We start from the raw sequence: 17,835 nt of genomic DNA, 5'->3' as shown, positions 1-17,835 counted from the left end.
CCAAAAAATTGAGCAAACAAGCAATTGAGTTTATGATGGTTGTTTATTTCAGTAACTGTTTGAGTTTATTAAAGGAGCAAACAAGCACAACCATTGAGACATTCACAACCAATAGAGTAAAAAGAGATAGAGAAAGGGAAAATTTATATCAAGAATGTGTATTTATCTCTGAATATGTACTTTGTTGATCATCATATTGTTTCTATGATTGTAATGTGAGAATAATTTAACAAAAAATTACACTTTCAGAGACATTAAGCATATACTATATATTCTTAAGAGTGATTTGACAATTTTCTACAAAGATTAAAAAGTCAGAACAATAATTTCTTCTTAGTTCTCACCTATAAATTACCAATTCCTGCTGTTAGATTCCTGTTCAATATAATTTCTACTTCTATCCTCCATTTAACTTATTTTTATTTTTTCCATTTAACTTGCTTTAGCCATGCATGTCTTATTCTAAAGCTTTTTATTTGGAAAATAAAAACAGTACGAGGTTGTTAGACCTCTGCAGTAATTATAAGTTTATGGAACATATCTAAGAGTTTAAGAGCAGAAATTGAAAGTAAGTTGTATTTAAGCAGTGTTATTTTCGGAGAACATTGTCTTATGATACACACCTATTATAGGCTATAATTCCCTTGCAAGATGAGTAAAAAATATTTGTTAAGCTATTCTGACTTATTTGACATTTTAGGACACTACAATACAACACCAATTCTATTTACTTTACCCCTTAGAAAAGTATTATGACACATAAATCATTTTATGTATCATTGTCATAGAAACATTACTATATGGATTATAAATCTAGCATTAGAGTAAACTTTGTTATTAACATTTGAAAACTGAAGAATGTTTCTTTCAATATTCTAATTATCATTTTCTCTATCATGTTCTTGCACTTACAACAGATAAGAGTGTGGCAACAGCCAATATAATGGAAAAGAAAAGCTTGTTAAAGTACACATATTTATTTTTATATGATATATTTTGAAAGGTGTAAAAATCTGTTTTAAAATCATCATATATATTTTTTAGAAAGATCCTAAAAGGAGTTAAAATCTGTTTCAAAATCATCATCTATATTTCTTAGAAAGATCCTGAAAGGTGTAAAAATCTGTTTCAAAATCATCATCTATACTTGTAAATTTTTATTGTTGCTTTTTTTTAATTGTTGTAATTGATGTTTTTCTCAAATAAATATCCATGGTTATTTTCTGATTTTAGTTGCTGCTTTTTGAAATTAAGTACTATTTTTGAAAGAAAAAACAAATTATTTTCTTAATTTAATTGTTGTTTTTACGTTGCTGTTTATTTTTTTTTTTGAAAGTATTGGTATCTTGTCTTCACTGTAGTTTCTAATTTTTTTTTTCTTTTTGAATTGTTGACTATTTTATTGTGGTTATTGTTTTAATTTTGTGCATATTAAGTATCATTCAATGTTGATTGTATGTGGTTGAAATATGAAAAGCTGTAATCTTGAGGTTGAATTAATCAAATGTGCATAGCATGATTTATATATATATATATATATATATGACTCTGTCTAAATTTTTCAATTGGTATGGGTGATTATGTTATGACTTTGTGAGTACTTTGGTTATGATTTATTAGTTAATATAGTTTGTTAGTTGTTAGCTATATTTTAGTTTAGTTAGTTGTATTTTGTACTTTGCTGACAATTTGAGTTCTATATATATAAACTCCACTCTCTTGTAATTTGATTAATTCTAATAATGATAATCAAGATACTATTCAATAAATTCCCTTTTTGATTATCAACTAATATGGTATCAGATTAAACCAAATTTTAATGCTTCCGTTCTTTCCTTTTGCGCTTTTCCCAAATTTAGCGTTTTTCCCAAATTCCCTCTTTCCAAAACCTAATTTTTTTCAATTCCCTGCATCGTCTCTCATGGAGATTGACAACAGTGGTTCATCTTCTGATTCCGATCGCCAAAGCTCCACCCAATCCAACGATGCCGCCTTAAATCCACGGAGTCCTTATTACCTTCACCCCGGCGAGAATCTCGTCGCTGTTTTGGTCGCCCCACCGTTGAACGATACGAACTATTATAAATGGTGCTGAGCAATGAAACACATTCTTACATGGTACTTTAGATAAGTTTACATGCAATTACCTCCAGGTATCTCCCGCTCTAATCCTAACCATGTATGCAAATTATTAAAAACTTTGTATGGTTTAAAACAGTCTAGTCGTCAGTGGTTTGCCAAACTATCATCTGCTTTACATTCTGTCAGCTACCTTCAATCTGCACCCGATCATTCGTTATTTATCAAGGCATATAATAACACATTTACCGCCTTACTGATTTACGTTGATGACATTATTATTGCAGGTAATGATGCTGCAGAAATTCATTTTATAAAGGCTTTTCTTCACAAATCTTTCAAAATCAAGGACTTAGGACACTTGAAGTATTTTTTGGGACTCGAAGTCGCTCGCTCCAAGGCGGGATTGCATATTTCACAAAGGAAATACACCTTAGACATCTTACACGAAGCTGACCTCCTTGCTTCCAAACCAGCAAACATTCCAATGCAGAAAAATATCAAATTTTCAAAGGATGCAGGCCAATTACTCCCATATCCGACTATATATAGGAGACTAGTTGGAAAATTAATCTACCTCACCAACACTCGTCATGATATCAGTTTTTCAGTTCAACAACTAAGTCAATATATGACAGCCCCTACATCTCAACATAATCATGCTGCCATCCAAGTTCTTCGATACCTTAAATCATCTCCAGCACAAGGCATATTATTTTCTTCTTCTTCTCCACTTCAACTCAAGACTTTTTGTGATTCAGATTGGGCAGGTTGCTTGGATACACACAAGGCAATTTCAAGTTTTTGTATCTTTCTAGGCGACTCCCTCATTTCATGGAAATCAAAGAAACAAGCGACCGTCTCCAGATCTTCGACTGAAGCTGAATATCGGGCCATGACCTCCACTTTTTGTGAGATTCAATCGCTCACATATCTTCTCAATGACCTTCAAGTTCCATACATCAAACCAGCTTTGCTATATTGTGATAATCAATCAACAAGACATATTGCCTCCAATTCTTCATTCCACAAACGCACAAAACATATTGAGCTCGATTACCACATCATTTGAGAGAAACTTCAACAACAACTATTTCATCTCCTTCCAGTATCCTCTTCTCTTCAACTCGCAGATTTATTTACCAAGGCTTTGGATCCAAAACCATTTCATACCTTTCTTTCCAAGCTTGACCTCACCTCTATATGTTCTTCAGCTTGAGGGAGAGTATTAGTCAATATAGTTTGTTAGTTGTTAGCTATATTTTAGTTTAGTTAGTTGTATTTTGTACCTTGCTGACAATTGGGGTTCTATATATATAAACCCCACTCTCTTGTAATTTGATTAATTCTAATAATGATAATCAAGATACTATTCATTAAATTCCCTTTTTGATTACCAACTAATAGACTTTGTGCAGCATTGTACGAATTTCCCCATATGTATGTGTGATGATATATTCAGATCATTGAGTCTCAATGAATAATTGTATTAATTTTCATTTGATTTCAAATAGTATGTTAAATGTGTTATGACTTGTCTTCTATGATTTCGAGAATGAATATGTTGGTCTCTCATATATTGAAATGATATTCTTAACATGATCTATATTATTGTCGACCGACCCTTACATAATATTTTAGGTGCGTAGGTTGGAAGAAATTTAAAAATGATGTTGTTGTGATGCTTGTGTTTCATGACTTTATAGAGGAAAAATATAATTGAATTGTAAGTATTTTATTAAATTTTGTGGTTTTTTAATTATTTTACTTTCAACTTACAACTACATTTTTATTTTGAGAAAATATGGATTTTCGGCAAAATAAATTTCATCTTTATGAATTTTATTATTTTGTTTTTATAAAGTTTTAATTAGAACTATTTAAGTTGACATACTATTAAATATTTAATCAAATAATTAGATATTAAAAACTATAATTTAATAATAATTTATTTTGGCAGCTATAAAAGAAATTATTATGTTTCTAGGGTGACTATTTTGCCACGTACTATTTTCTTAAAAAAATTATATATATGTATTTTTTAAATATATGTATCTTTTAAAGAATTGGCGTTCTCAACCTAACGCCTTGGATGGGCGTTACACTTTCCTACTTTCCTGCTTTACAAAGTTCCAATTGAGGTTGCTGTAGGTATTTTCAAGGCCATATTGATACTCTTTATTCTGGCCATGAAATACATAATTTAACGGGCCACTACATCTAAATATATTTATCTATTTACTTTTCCTAACATTTTTATCCAAAAAAATAAATCATTATTTTTTTCTCGTTACTTTTTTAACATTGACATTAACTATTGAAGTTTGGTTAGTTTTTAAAAGTTAAGAATACTTTTTTTTTGACAATTTTCCAAAAAAAATTGATACATTGTTATACTTTATGTTTATAATATATTTTTCATGGTTGAAACATTGACAATAGTAACATTTTTTTAGAAAAACAACAATTATAAAAAATGATTAATATCTCCAAAACAAATAAAGTGGTAAAATTCGTGTTTTCTATTTTAAAATAATTCATGTCGGTATAATAATCATAAAACACTTCTTATATGACTATAACATAATCAGGGGTGGAGCTACATAGGGACGGGGGCCACGGCCACTCAAAAAAAAAAAAACTTATAAGTAAAATAACTAAACTGCTCTACTTAAAACTAAATAATTACAAAAATACCTAAATTTAATTCTGTTTTCTCTTTCTTCCCCTCTCTTGCATCCAGCCTCCCTCTCTCCCTCTTCCATAATCAGATTTACCACGGCCGCCTCTGCCATATATGACTACATAATCAGGGGTGGAGCTACATAGGGAGGGGGCCACGGCCACTCAAAAAAAAAAAAACTTATAAGTAAAATAACTAAACTGCTCTACTTAAAACTAAATAATTACAAAAATACCTAAATTTAATTCTGTTTTCTCTTTCTTCCCCTCTCTTGCATCCAGCCTCCCTCTCTCCCTCTTCCATAATCAGATTTACCACGGCCGCCTCTGCCAAACAAACGAATCGCTCCTCCTCTGCCAGACAAACAAAACGCGCGACCGCCTCCGACAAACGAATCACGAATCGCTCCTCTGCTCGCTGCAGGCCTGCGACCGCCTCTGCCTCCGTGGCCGTTCGTCGCTCTCGCCTCTCTGTTCGCCGCAACTCTCCAGATCGCGTTGCTGCTTTGTTCAAAAGATTCGAATTTCTATTTTGTTATTGCTGATTTTTGTTAGGTAGTGCTGATTTTTGTTAGATTTCATTTATGAAAGCATGAAATTTAAAGCTTATATTGTTAGTGTTGAGTTTGAAGCTTTGATTTGGAGTTTGAAATTTTAATTTGGAGTTTCAATTAGACTTTAGTGCTGATTTTTCTTTAGAGTTTTTGTGCTGTTTGATTTTATATCAATATAAAGTGTTTGAGTTTTTTGTCGCACATAAGGTGTTTGATTTTATGTCTATATAAAGTGTTTGAGTTTTTTTGTTGCATATAAGATGTTTGAGTTTTGTTACATTTTTGTTTGAGTTTTTGTGTTGCACCTAAGGTGTTTGATTTTATATCAATATAAAGTGTTTTGAGTTTTTTGTCGCACATAATGTGTTTGATTTTATGTCTATATAAAGTGTTTGAGTTTTTTTGTTGCATATAAGATGTTTGAGTTTTGTTGCATTTTTCTTTGAGTTTTTGTGTTGCACATAAGGTGTTTGATTTTATATCAATATAAAGTGTTTGAGTTTTTTGTCGCACATAAGGTGTTTGATTTTATGTCTATATAAAGTGTTTGAGTTTTTTTGTTGCATATAAGATGTTTGAGTTTTGTTGTATTTTTGTTTGAGTTTTTGTGTTGCAAATAAGGTGTTGATTTTATATGAATATAAAGTGTTTGAGTTTTTTTTCTCACTTGAGTTTTGTTTTATTTTTGTTTGAGTTTTTTTGTCCATATAAAGTATTTTTAGTTTTTTTGTTGCATATAAGATGTTTGTTTTATGTTTTAGTTTTTTTGAGGTTTTTTGTCCATATAAAGTGTTTGTTTTATGTTTTAGTTTTTTTGTTGCATATAAGATGTTTTAGTTTTTTTATGTCGGCCACCCCAACTTTTTCGGTCAAGTTCCGCCATTGAACTTAATGTGTGAGTTGTAAAAAACACATAAAAGCGATGTGTTATTTTTTTTTAACAAATGTGTGATTTTTCATTATATATAAGTTATATACTTCAAAATAATAAAATGAATTAAATTTTAAAAAAAAATTATTGATTGCATTTTTTTTAATAAAATAACTTTGTTCAATAACGTAAATATACATATTTTTATTAAATTTAACAAATATACACGTTTTAATAAATCTTTCTACTGTTATAAGTTTTAACTTCTTTTTAAAACAACATAATTAAAAAGTATAGTTTTTAATAATTGAAAATCGTATATACCAGTTAATAGTTTTTTATTTATATATAGAATGAGATATATTAAATAAAAAATTATTATATTTAATACCATTAATTGGTTTGCTGTGTCATATTTTCATTAAAAAACGATAACTGATATAGAGAAAGTTGTAATGGTTTTTCTTCTCTATTTTTTTGAGGGGATTAGTATTTATTCACCTTTTAACTCTCATTTCTTCAATTTTTTATTTTATTTTTTCAATCTGTATTGAATGTTTGCGGTTTGATAGAAACAGTAAGACTTAAGGAGCTATAAAAAAAAGTATTATATTCAATACTAAATAAAAACAAATTGTTAAATTAAATAAAAAAAAACTCAACCGTTAATTTAATTAAAGAGCGCATACAAGCAATTCCAGCCATTGTAAAAAAATAGTTAATTTTGTTGACATAAATGTGAATAAGTCATTTTATTTTGCACAACAAGCATATGAATCAACAACAAAGATGAAGACAAATATAAGCAAAAGAACGGATGTCGTAGGTTGCTAATATCTTGCCTACGCATAATCGACTTCTAAATTTAAAATTTGATTTCAAAGATTTTTTTTACTATTTTTAAGGATTTTTTTTAATATATTCTTTATTTTAAAATAAATTTTGGTGTTGAGCGAGAGAGATTACAATCTTTTCAACTCTCTTTTCTAAATTTAATATCAAACACATTTTAAAAATATTCTCAGTTTCAAATCCTTCTAACCAAACACAAGGGAATATTAAAAACCTGCCTGCCTCTTTTCACTTGTATCAAATTGTAGTCGCGCTTAACTCAAGGCAGGCGCTTCGACATCCAGGTTCGGATTTGCCTTTCCCTTCCTTTTGCTCGCGAGAATGTCATTTTGCGGCCAGGATACCCGCCACCGCCGCGAAAGTATCGCAATTTCTCCTCAAGATTATTTTATTACGGTTAATAAATTCCTTTTAACTTTATATTTCATGATTATGGTTGATCTCCTTTTCAGGATCGGTGTCTATAAGAAACGAGTATGCCTCATAGAACTCGACCCATGACTGCGCTCTTGTTGTTTACATCGATAAATGCTGTTTTGTGTGCAACCATTACTCCAGTCTATGATTTTGTTTGCTTTCTTCCTTACTGGGAAAGAAGGGTGAGAATTTTCTTTTCTCAATTATTATTATTATTTAGTTTTCTCCATTTATCTATTATTTCAGTTAGTGATGATGTTATTTCCCAATGAACATGGAGCATATCTCAATTTGTTAGTTGTTGAAATTGGTTATCTACTATGACAACTCTATTGAAATTGAAATAAAATAAAACATAAAAATGGAATAATCTCGTAAAACTAACTATTGGTGTTAGCAATTAGCCTTTAATTTTGTTAAAGGGAGGAGTTGAACTCATGATCTCCCTGTCACGCAAACTCTCTCAAATCACCAAATCATTTTGATTCACTAGTGTTATGGAATTAAAGGTTAAAGACGGTTGAATTGAAAATATCTGTATTTCTTTACTTTATAGCAACATTCCTTGTTAATGTGGTGGCTTTTGGTCCTGAATTAGCTTTTGTGATATTTTGGATTGTCAAGAGCTTTAAATCAGCTTAGCTCTTCCCTTCAATTGCCATCTGAGTTGGAAAAAACTGTACGCTATAGCTGTCACCAGTATATGCAAAACTCAATGAGGATCCTTCTCCAGAAAAATTCAGTATGGGGCCTTTTATGTAGGTTTTGCTTGGCGGTGACTAGTATTAAAATAGGGTGAAGATTATATACATCTGATTTGGTAATTAGGTTATTTGACTGATTCTTCACCTAATCTAATTTACAGAGGGAAAGGCGTCGTCAGGAACGTGAAACATCTGACCATCAAAGGATCTAGCCTTTTAATTGTCTTATTTTCCTCTCATAATGTGTTCTCTTGGGATCTTGCAATATGGAATATCTATGAGTATAAGTCTGAATTCTTGGACCAACTTGGTACGATTCATTAGGCATTTTAAAGGTATTCTCATTCAAACTTTACTCAGGTCAAAACCAAGATTCTATTAGAAAATATTTGGATAGACTTCTTTTTATTTCTTTCCTCAAAATGATCATGTGTGCTTCATTTGCAAACAAATTTTCAGTCTCATGCATTTTTCATTATATCCAACTAGCTACTGGGACAAAATATGTTAGTGTAAATTATGGAAACAGGTACACGACACATGTTTACGACTGCCACATATTGGTTATGGAAATCTCTAAAGGCGCACAGAATAAGAGACAAGTAGGATATTTGCATGTCTCAATCCAGTATTTGATGAGACAACAATATATGATAATTCATCATAAAATTTATTTTGTATCTCTAGTTGAAATTTTTATTCTGAATTTGAGTTGGGTTCGAAACAATCAGGATATGATCAAAATAATTTATTGATTTACCCCTAAAAATGACATAATCATGTTAATCACGTTATAATGACATGAATTTATTGATTTAAAAATATGATCAAATTAATCATGTCATTATGATATGTGTATCAAAAAATTGATATAATAAAATGTTATTTTTCCTGCTACCCTATACGCATCAGACACATGATATGATAAATGTATCTTGTCTATATCCTTATCATGTCCTTATTTAGCTCTCTATCATATCCATCAAAACTGCTGGTGTGAGGGTTTTGTTAAACCAAATCAATGGTGAGCTCTAAACCTCGACAATTTATGAATATATTTGTCTCATAGTTTGAGAGGTGAATTTATAGAGACCTTAGGTTAGAATTATAGAACATTCTTTTCAAATTGAAGAGGTCTTGTCCATTGCTACATTTAACCGTTGAAATTTTTAGTATAAGTTATAGAGATATCTCATTATTTGTTAAATTCATAGTTCATTCTCTGTCACCACAATTTCTAGTGTGACGATTTTCAAATTACATGTTTCAGTGACATTTTGTAAGTCGATATATCCTCGATGCTATTGTGATTAGTTTTAATATTTTATCTTAGAAAATTAACCTGAGTATAAACGAAAGGATTTAATCTATTATCTATTGGCCTCCATTTTTTTTTTATCAAAACCTATTAGCTGTCAAAAGTAACAATAAAACTGGTGTAGGTTGTTTGAGGAGTAAGTTCAATCACTCTTTATAAAGTCATCAAAGGTAACAATAAAACTCTTGTGTTGTTTGAATGAGCAAACACAAATTTCTGTATTAGTAAACAGAATGAGTGGATTAGAGAAGTTAGAAGATAACTACAATTTAAAAAAAAAAATTATTTAATGCCAACATTTATTACTTTTATAATTGTTCAAAAATTTTAATTTTTGTAGGTAGGTTTACACTAACCCTCCTTACACATAAATCCATCTTCATTTTAAATAAAAACTAGAAGGTTCCTAGTTCCACACATGTTCTTTTTTTATGCAAAAATATCACCAATAATAGTGGAGACCAACGTCTATTGAGGTTATTAAAGCGATACAAATGTTCCCGTGTGGATGTGAAAAGATAAGTGATACGTTCGTGGCAAGATAGAGTGTAGATGATTCGTTAGTGATTTCCCAATGATTAAAAAGGGGAAATTCCATCCCTTGTGGGTTGCTAATGTGCCTCCAAGCAATGTCTATGTCAATTTCTTCCAAATGAACTTTGCTAAAGTGTGTTAAAAAAATAACTTAAGTTTGTGTTTGTTTCTAATTAGGGGTGATAATAGGTCAGACTAAATAAGGCTTTGAAAGGTCTGAGTCTGACCTACGATTAATTTTTTAGGTCTAAGCCTGACCAACAACCTATCATAAGCTTTTTTTTTTTGCCTGACTTGACCTTTTTAAAAGTCTGGCATAATCTGAAAGTCTATTTAAAAACCTTATTAACATTAAAATATTTAAATTTTATATTTTACGTATCTATATATATTAAACAAAAATATTTTTTTTTACAAAATGATTTTTAAAAAGTCTGAAACAAACACTATTTAAATCTTAAAAATTGATTTTTGGTTTCAAAGAATAGATTTTTTCTTGAAACAAATGCACCCATTATTACCTCTCAAACAAATATGGAACGACTACTAAGAGCATCTACAACGGGAGTGAAAATGAGTTCGTCCGCCACCTTTTTTGTGGGTTCACCGTTGGAGTTGTGCCAAAGTGTCATCACGGTACTGTCAGGAAGGAACGGTGCTTCATTGCAGTTACCTTTTTTTTTCCTTCTTTTTTCTATCTAATTTCATAATTTAATAATAATATAATTATAACCGCTACCTTTTATTAATTTATTAATAATAATAAATTTATCATTTTTTATTAATTTATAGCCGTTACCTTCTTTTTAATTTATTAAATAATAATAATTTTGTAACCATTAGTTTTTTTTTTAGTTAATATACCACCGTTAGCCTTTTTTTTCTCCTTTAATTACGATTCTTAGCTCATTAATAGAAACAATTTGTTACTCATACTTTTTCTTCACAATTTTTTTACAGAAGTTTATTAAAAAATTTATTAACTACTTTTTTTATTTATTTTTCCATTTAAATTAACATTTTAAGTCATCATAAAATTAAATATTAATGTATAAATTAAAGTAATGGAATATAATATGATTTTTTAAAAGTTAAACCGTAAAAAATAAATGAGTTGATTTAGGGTGATGTGGCATAGTAGAACTTGAATCATGTTAAGTTCACCGTTGGAATAGAAAATGAGTGAATTGCTTCAAGATGATGTGACACAGTGGACCCCATCTAAAGAACCCATATTGAGTTCACCGTTGTAGATACTCTAAGTGATTGTCTAATTAATAGACTTTAAAATAGGAAATAATATTATTAATAAATAATAAAAAAATAATATTAATAAATAATAAAATATATTGGTCGGTCTGCTAAGTCTAATAGTTTTTTTTTATAAGATTGAACTTGACCTATTTAAATAAATAGACTTTAAAAATAGCATGAGCCTAATCTTTTTATTAAATAGGCCAGACTAGACCATAAGTATGTCATACCATAGGCCCCTAACGGACGACATAACCTATTCTCATCCCTATTTCTAATTTCATTGCACCACTCATTCTATTATGTTGGAAATGATGATGATATTAATGGAAGATTGTTGAAAATAATAATGACATTAATGAGAGTTAGTGTTGTGTGAATTGAAAAAAATAAAGAAGTTCCACATAAGAGGGATATCGCACACTAGTAGTTTTGTGGTCAAACAGATTGAAGCGCACGTTTTTGTGGTCAAAACCTAAATATCGGAGGACATGTTTAGTGTATCAGACCTAATGGATCACACTTTTCTCTCTGATGCAGTTACGGATTTCCTCTATAAATAGAGGGTTCTCCCCAGTTGGAAAACTACACCAAAAAGCTGTTAGAACTGAAATATAAAACTGGAGAAAAATGAATAGAGTAAAAGTTACAAATATGCTAACTGAATTGCCCTTCAGTTCAATTCCAACCAATTAACTCTCTAACTGCCTACCTATTGAAGACTAAGCTTATGCTATTTATACTAAATCTGAACCAATCAGTTATGATTTACAGCTGACACAACTCAACAATTAATAGAACTAACAACATAGAAATTAAGCTCGATTCCTTCTCTCATACACGTTCCTAATATGAAGCCTTGCTAAAATCCCGATGGATATCAATGGAAAGTTTATCCTTACTTGTTGAATCTTCTTTTTCGGACTCCCCCAATGATATTTTGCTTATAGTATTATTAAACGATCGTAACAAGTTATCAAGTTTTTGGTGAAGTGTATGCAGGAATGTATGAAATCGTTGCAGATCCCTGAGAGCATCACGGAAACCACTGCGGAACTGATGAACTATTAATGTTATATCACTTCCTTGTACATCAACTGTTATATTTATGTCTTCTAAGGGAGGACTTCCTAATTTCCCTCTGGTTATATCACATGTTAGAGGAAAGATCAGAGCTATTTAGGAGTAACTCGACCAACTTAGGATAATTGACCTGTTCATCTGCCCGTTTTCCAGCAGAGGGTCGCCGAGGAACAACAGATTCAATAACCACAATGTTGGAGCCAATAAACATTGATTCTCCAGATGTTTGACTTTGAAGGCTCATGTCATCGGATGATTCTCTTATCTGTGAAAGATGAGAGCCGTGTGATACCATCGATGAGAGCCGTGTGATACCATACCATGATTATGAGAGCTCAATATGCTATTTACTGACGTTGACCTTCTTTCTTTTTGAAGAGTTCTAGTCATCCTAGGTCTATGTCGGTTCAGATCAAAGACTTCTCCTATTGTATCTAAGAAGAGATTGCATTTTCAGCCGATAACAAATTGGCAGAGTTCCCACGATATCAAGTTTCTATTAATAGAAATAATATCTCTTTTTTTAGAATAAAATTAAACTTATGTTACACGACTTTTTACATGCGTCAGTTGAAAAGTTAGTGGCCAATTAAAAAAATAAAATAATGAAAATAAAAAGAACCAATTAAAAATAAAATACACTACACCACTATTTACGTTTCACCGAATTTAGTGGCCAGTTAAAAAAAAGAATAACAGCAAAATATAGTCAATCACACCACAACTTGACAGTTTTTGAAATTGTTTTTTAAATACTACTTTAACAACCACCGCTTCAAATTAATTTAATTAAAAAAATTATTTTATTTTACGAATTCTTTTAGTTCCTTCAGACTTTCTTTCTTAATTACCGTACTCCGTTAACCTTCTTAATTACCGTACTCCGTTAACCTTCTTAATTACCGTACTCCGTTAACCGTCTCTCCAGTACTCTCTCATTTCTTGTGTCTCCCTTATAAATATCATTCATGTTATCTATGTATACACAATTCTTTTAAATTTTCTTTATTAAAGCTTTCTTATTCATCTTTATCCAATGTCTGAAACAAAAATCATATTTTGTTGCTTCAAGTTCTCCATCAGAGTTTGTTGCTTCAATTTCTCCAAGAAATGAATCATGGAATTTGGTTATTAGAGTTGTGCCAATGTGGTTTCGGTCTTGATCTCTCAACGTCAAACAAAACTTTTATGCAATGGAAATAGTACTGATATTATATGCGTGAGCTATTATTCCTCGATTTGCAACTATGGTAAGTTTTTTTCAATCTATCATTGTTATTTTATTTTATTTATAAAAAAAGATTACTATTTTGTTATGTATATATATTTTGTATTGTTTATGTTTCTTAATTTTGTCTCAAAAAATTGTAAATTTGTATATGTATATTTCTATCCTCTTGTATAAATAGTCAACAAATTGTACATTTGTATATTTATATTTCTATTCTCTTATACAAAGAAGTATGATTCTATGTTTTTTAAAAAATGGTGTTGGCACACAGTTATATTAAATAAAAAATAATAATTTATTTAGGCTTTCTTAGCATGAATTCAATTAAATTCCCAAAATATTGAAGAGAAAAATAATAATTTATTTAAGAAAATATAAAATTTATGTAGGAATTAAAGAAACAATTCATTTCATCGATTCATTAAAAGTAATGGTTTTTCAAACTTCAAACACTATTTTATTAAATTTAAAAACTACTATACTATACATTTTATATTCTAAATTTATTATTAAATATCACGCAAATTCAAAAGAATTCAAATGATTTATGAAAGATTAATGAAGACTAACATGCAAATTCAAAGATAAAAGATACTTATAGTTTTTATGTGTATTGTAATTTTTTGTTTGTAACGGAAAAATTATTTTTCTTTATTATTTTGTGGGCTAAATTACATCTATGGTCCCTTAACTTAATTTCAGGTAACGTTTTAGTCCTTTATCTTTTTTTTCCCGATTTAGTCCTTTATTCTTAACAATATCAAATAAAGTATGAAAATATGAGTTTATTTGAAGATTTGCGTTACGAATTTGATGAAATTTGTTATTGAAGAATATAATTGATTTTATGAGTTTTGATTGAAATTTTTTATTTAATTTTTGTATAAAAAAGGATATCAATGTTGAAATTTTAAAACATAAAATATCAAATTGTCACTTAAAATTAAAATAAAGGACCAAGTCGGAAAAAAAAAAAGATAAAGGACTAAAACGTTACCTGAAATTAAGTTAAGGGACCACAAATGTAATTTAACCTAAAATTTACAAAGGAAAATTATTTAATTGAAATTCATTTCCAACACTTGAACATGTAAAACTTTCTCATTAAATATTTTTATATATTTTTCTATGTGTTTTAATAATAATGTGTTAGAGTGTTCTAAAATCTTGAAAAAGCAAATCATCTTTCTTGTAATTATTGCATCTATCAAGTCAAGCCAGGTTCCTTAATAGACATAATTTAGGTTGGTTTGGTGTTAAGAAGTTGTAAAATATATATTATGTTAACTAGGAGATACTCAGAAGACAATGGCATTTATATCAATACTACTAGAAATCAGCAATTTACGTGCGGAAATAAATCCGCAGGTAATACATAAGGATTTTCTTGCAAGTAAACTTTTCTTTTGCTGCGGATTTACCTGCGACTGCTTATTCGCAGCAAACATCATCTTTTCCCTAAGGATTTTCCTGCGGATATGTTTCTATATGAGTGATCCGCGCCAAATTCTGCAGCGAAGTTCACATTTGTTATTTTTGTAGGTAATTATGTAGATATATTTCATGCCAATTTTGTTTTTATATAAATAATGTTAATTTTATAATAATAGTTGTTTGTTCTAATTTCCTCTAATTAATTATATATTAATATAAATGTTTAATTATTTGTTTATTTGTGTTTAAGTTTATTAAATTAAATGAATGTTTATATAAATGTTTAATTAGTTTTATTTTTAAGTTTATGTTTATTTAATTAATTATATATTAATATAAATGTTTAATTATTTGTTTATTTGTGTTTAAGTTTATTAAATTAAATGAATGTTTATATAAATGTTTAATTAGTTTTATTTTTAAGTTTATGTTTATTTAATTAATTATATATTAATATAAATGTTTAATTATTTGTTTATTTGTGTTTAAGTTTATTAAATTAAATGAATGTTTATATAAATGTTTAATTAGTTTTATTTTTAAGTTTATGTTTATTTAATTAATTATATATTAATATAAATGTTTAATTATTTGTTTATTTGTGTTTAAGTTTATTAAATTAAATGAATGTTTATATAAATGTTTAATTAGTTTTATTTTTAAGTTTATGTTTATTTAATTAATTATATATTAATATAAATGTTTAATTATTTGTTTATTTGTGTTTAAGTTTATTAAATTAAATGAATGTTTATATAAATGTTTAATTAGTTTTATTTTTAAGTTTATGTTTATTTAATTAATTATATATTAATATAAATGTTTAATTATTTGTTTATTTGTGTTTAAGTTTATTAAATTAAATGAATGTTTATATAAATGTTTAATTAGTTTTATTTTTAAGTTTATGTTTATTTAATTAATTATATATTAATATAAATGTTTAATTATTTGTTTATTTGTGTTTAAGTTTATTAAATTAAATGAATGTTTATATAAATGTTTAATTAGTTTTATTTTTAAGTTTATGTTTATTTAATTAATTATATATTAATATAAATGTTTAATTATTTGTTTATTTGTGTTTAAGTTTATTAAATTAAATGAATGTTTATATAAATGTTTAATTAGTTTTATTTTTAAGTTTATGTTTATTTAATTAATTATATATTAATATAAATGTTTAATTATTTGTTTATTTGTGTTTAAGTTTATTAAATTAAATGAATGTTTATATAAATGTTTAATTAGTTTTATTTTTAAGTTTATGTTTATTTAATTAATTATATATTAATATAAATGTTTAATTATTTGTTTATTTGTGTTTAAGTTTATTAAATTAAATGAATGTTTATATAAATGTTTAATTAGTTTTATTTTTAAGTTTATGTTTATTTAATTAATTATATATTAATATAAATGTTTAATTATTTGTTTATTTGTGTTTAAGTTTATTAAATTAAATGAATGTTTATATAAATGTTTAATTAGTTTTATTTTTAAGTTTATGTTTATTTAATTAATTATATATTAATATAAATGTTTAATTATTTGTTTATTTGTGTTTAAGTTTATTAAATTAAATGAATGTTTATATAAATGTTTAATTAGTTTTATTTTTAAGTTTATGTTTATTTAATTAATTATATATTAATATAAATGTTTAATTATTTGTTTATTTATGTTTAAGTTTATTAAATTAATTGTATGTTAATATAAATGTTTAATTATATATATTTTTAAGTTGAATTAATCTCAATTGTTCTGTAATTACTCGCAGGATCGTGGATCACTAAAGGTAATTACTCACGGATTGAAATTGAAGAAGTTTGCGGAAGTTCCTATTCCAGCTCCTGTAGAGCATTGGATTCAGGAATCTGGGCTGATGCATCTATCTTCAGGCTACCTCACAATGGCGGATGCTGGTCTGATATCGGCATTTGTTGAAAGATGGCACCGAGAGACCAGCTCATTTCATCTGCCATTTGGAGAGATGACGATCACCTTAGATGATGTTGCAACTCTCCTTCACATCTCACCGCATGGTAAATTTTTTGATGCACCTTTGAATATGAATACCAATAATGCTATAAGAGCTGCACATGAGTACTTAGGTGCAACATGGGAGGAAGCATGTGCTGAGATTAGTTATAATAAATGTGCCCAATATAGATTGCAATGGTTGCGTGATTTGTATAGCCGTCTCATTCAAACTAACCAGTTTGAGTGTGCGGCTAGAACGTATCTGTTGCATTTAGTTGGCTGCACTATTTTCGCCGATAAAACACATACGCGTGTTGAGGCGAAATACATTTCTTTTTTTATTGATTTACATCGTTGTCGAGACTACTCGTGGGCTTCCGCGGCATTAGTTTTCCTTTATGACAACTTGGGAGATGGAGCTATCCACGACACTCGACAGCTGGGAGGTTACATGAGCCTACTGCAGGTATATCATTTATATTAAGTTGTGTCGTTTATTTATTTAATTATTAATGTAATTATTTATTTAATTATTACGTTGTTATTTTATTATGTTAATTATGTTGCAGTGTTGGATTTACGAGCACTTCCCTAAGATCTGTAAGCGGGGTGATAGAGGAGCGGTTCCTGCGCATCTTCCAAGAGCATGAAGGTGGACTGCAAAACATGTTGTTGAAGGTGGATTGATGGCATATCGTCGGAGACTTGATGGGTTGTTGCTCGAGGATGTAGTGTTTACACCGTATGATGATGATCGAGCTAATCATCCGTTTGTATCGGTTTCGATGTTTTCTGGATATCTTCGATGTGGTGGAGTCTCAGTCCCATATTTGCCAGAG

At 28.6% G+C, this 17,835-nt stretch overlaps 1 protein-coding gene across 3 annotated transcripts; it reads left to right on the top strand.

Moving 5' to 3' along the window:
* Positions 1-7,163: 7,163 nt before the first annotated feature.
* On the top strand, positions 7,164-9,054 carry LOC101500627 (uncharacterized). Of its 3 annotated transcripts, XR_003470179.2 has the most exons (4): positions 7,203-7,399; positions 7,491-7,637; positions 8,321-8,494; positions 8,689-9,054. XR_003470179.2 is itself a non-coding variant. In XM_004513901.4 (3 exons), the coding sequence occupies exons 2-3, from the start codon at positions 7,515-7,517 to the stop codon at positions 8,369-8,371; spliced, it is 174 nt and encodes a 57-aa protein (XP_004513958.1). In that variant the 5' UTR covers positions 7,164-7,322; positions 7,491-7,514; the 3' UTR covers positions 8,372-9,054. The 3 variants fall into 3 exon arrangements, 2 of the variants coding, with proteins under 2 accessions (XP_004513958.1, XP_004513957.1); XM_004513901.4 differs by having other exon boundaries at positions 7,164-7,322; positions 8,321-9,054; XM_004513900.4 differs by having other exon boundaries at positions 7,204-7,399; positions 8,321-9,054.
* The last annotated feature ends 8,781 nt before the right edge of the window (positions 9,055-17,835 follow it).

This window comes from Cicer arietinum, chromosome 5, assembly GCF_000331145.2.
Source record: "Cicer arietinum cultivar CDC Frontier isolate Library 1 chromosome 5, Cicar.CDCFrontier_v2.0, whole genome shotgun sequence".
In the NCBI taxonomy this organism is placed as follows: domain Eukaryota; kingdom Viridiplantae; phylum Streptophyta; class Magnoliopsida; order Fabales; family Fabaceae; genus Cicer; species Cicer arietinum.
Note: the sequence above shows the minus strand (reverse complement) of the source record. Positions and strands in the feature narration are given on the sequence as shown.

Bases quoted from the DNA above. Each gene is read 5' to 3' on its own strand.
- LOC101500627 (XM_004513901.4), top strand. From the start codon at position 7,515: ATGCCTCATAGAACTCGACCCATGACTGCGCTCTTGTTGTTTACATCG. The intron at 7,638-8,320 runs GTGAGAATTTTC...TCTAATTTACAG, and splicing joins TTCCTTACTGGGAAAGAAGG to AGGGAAAGGCGTCGTCAGGA.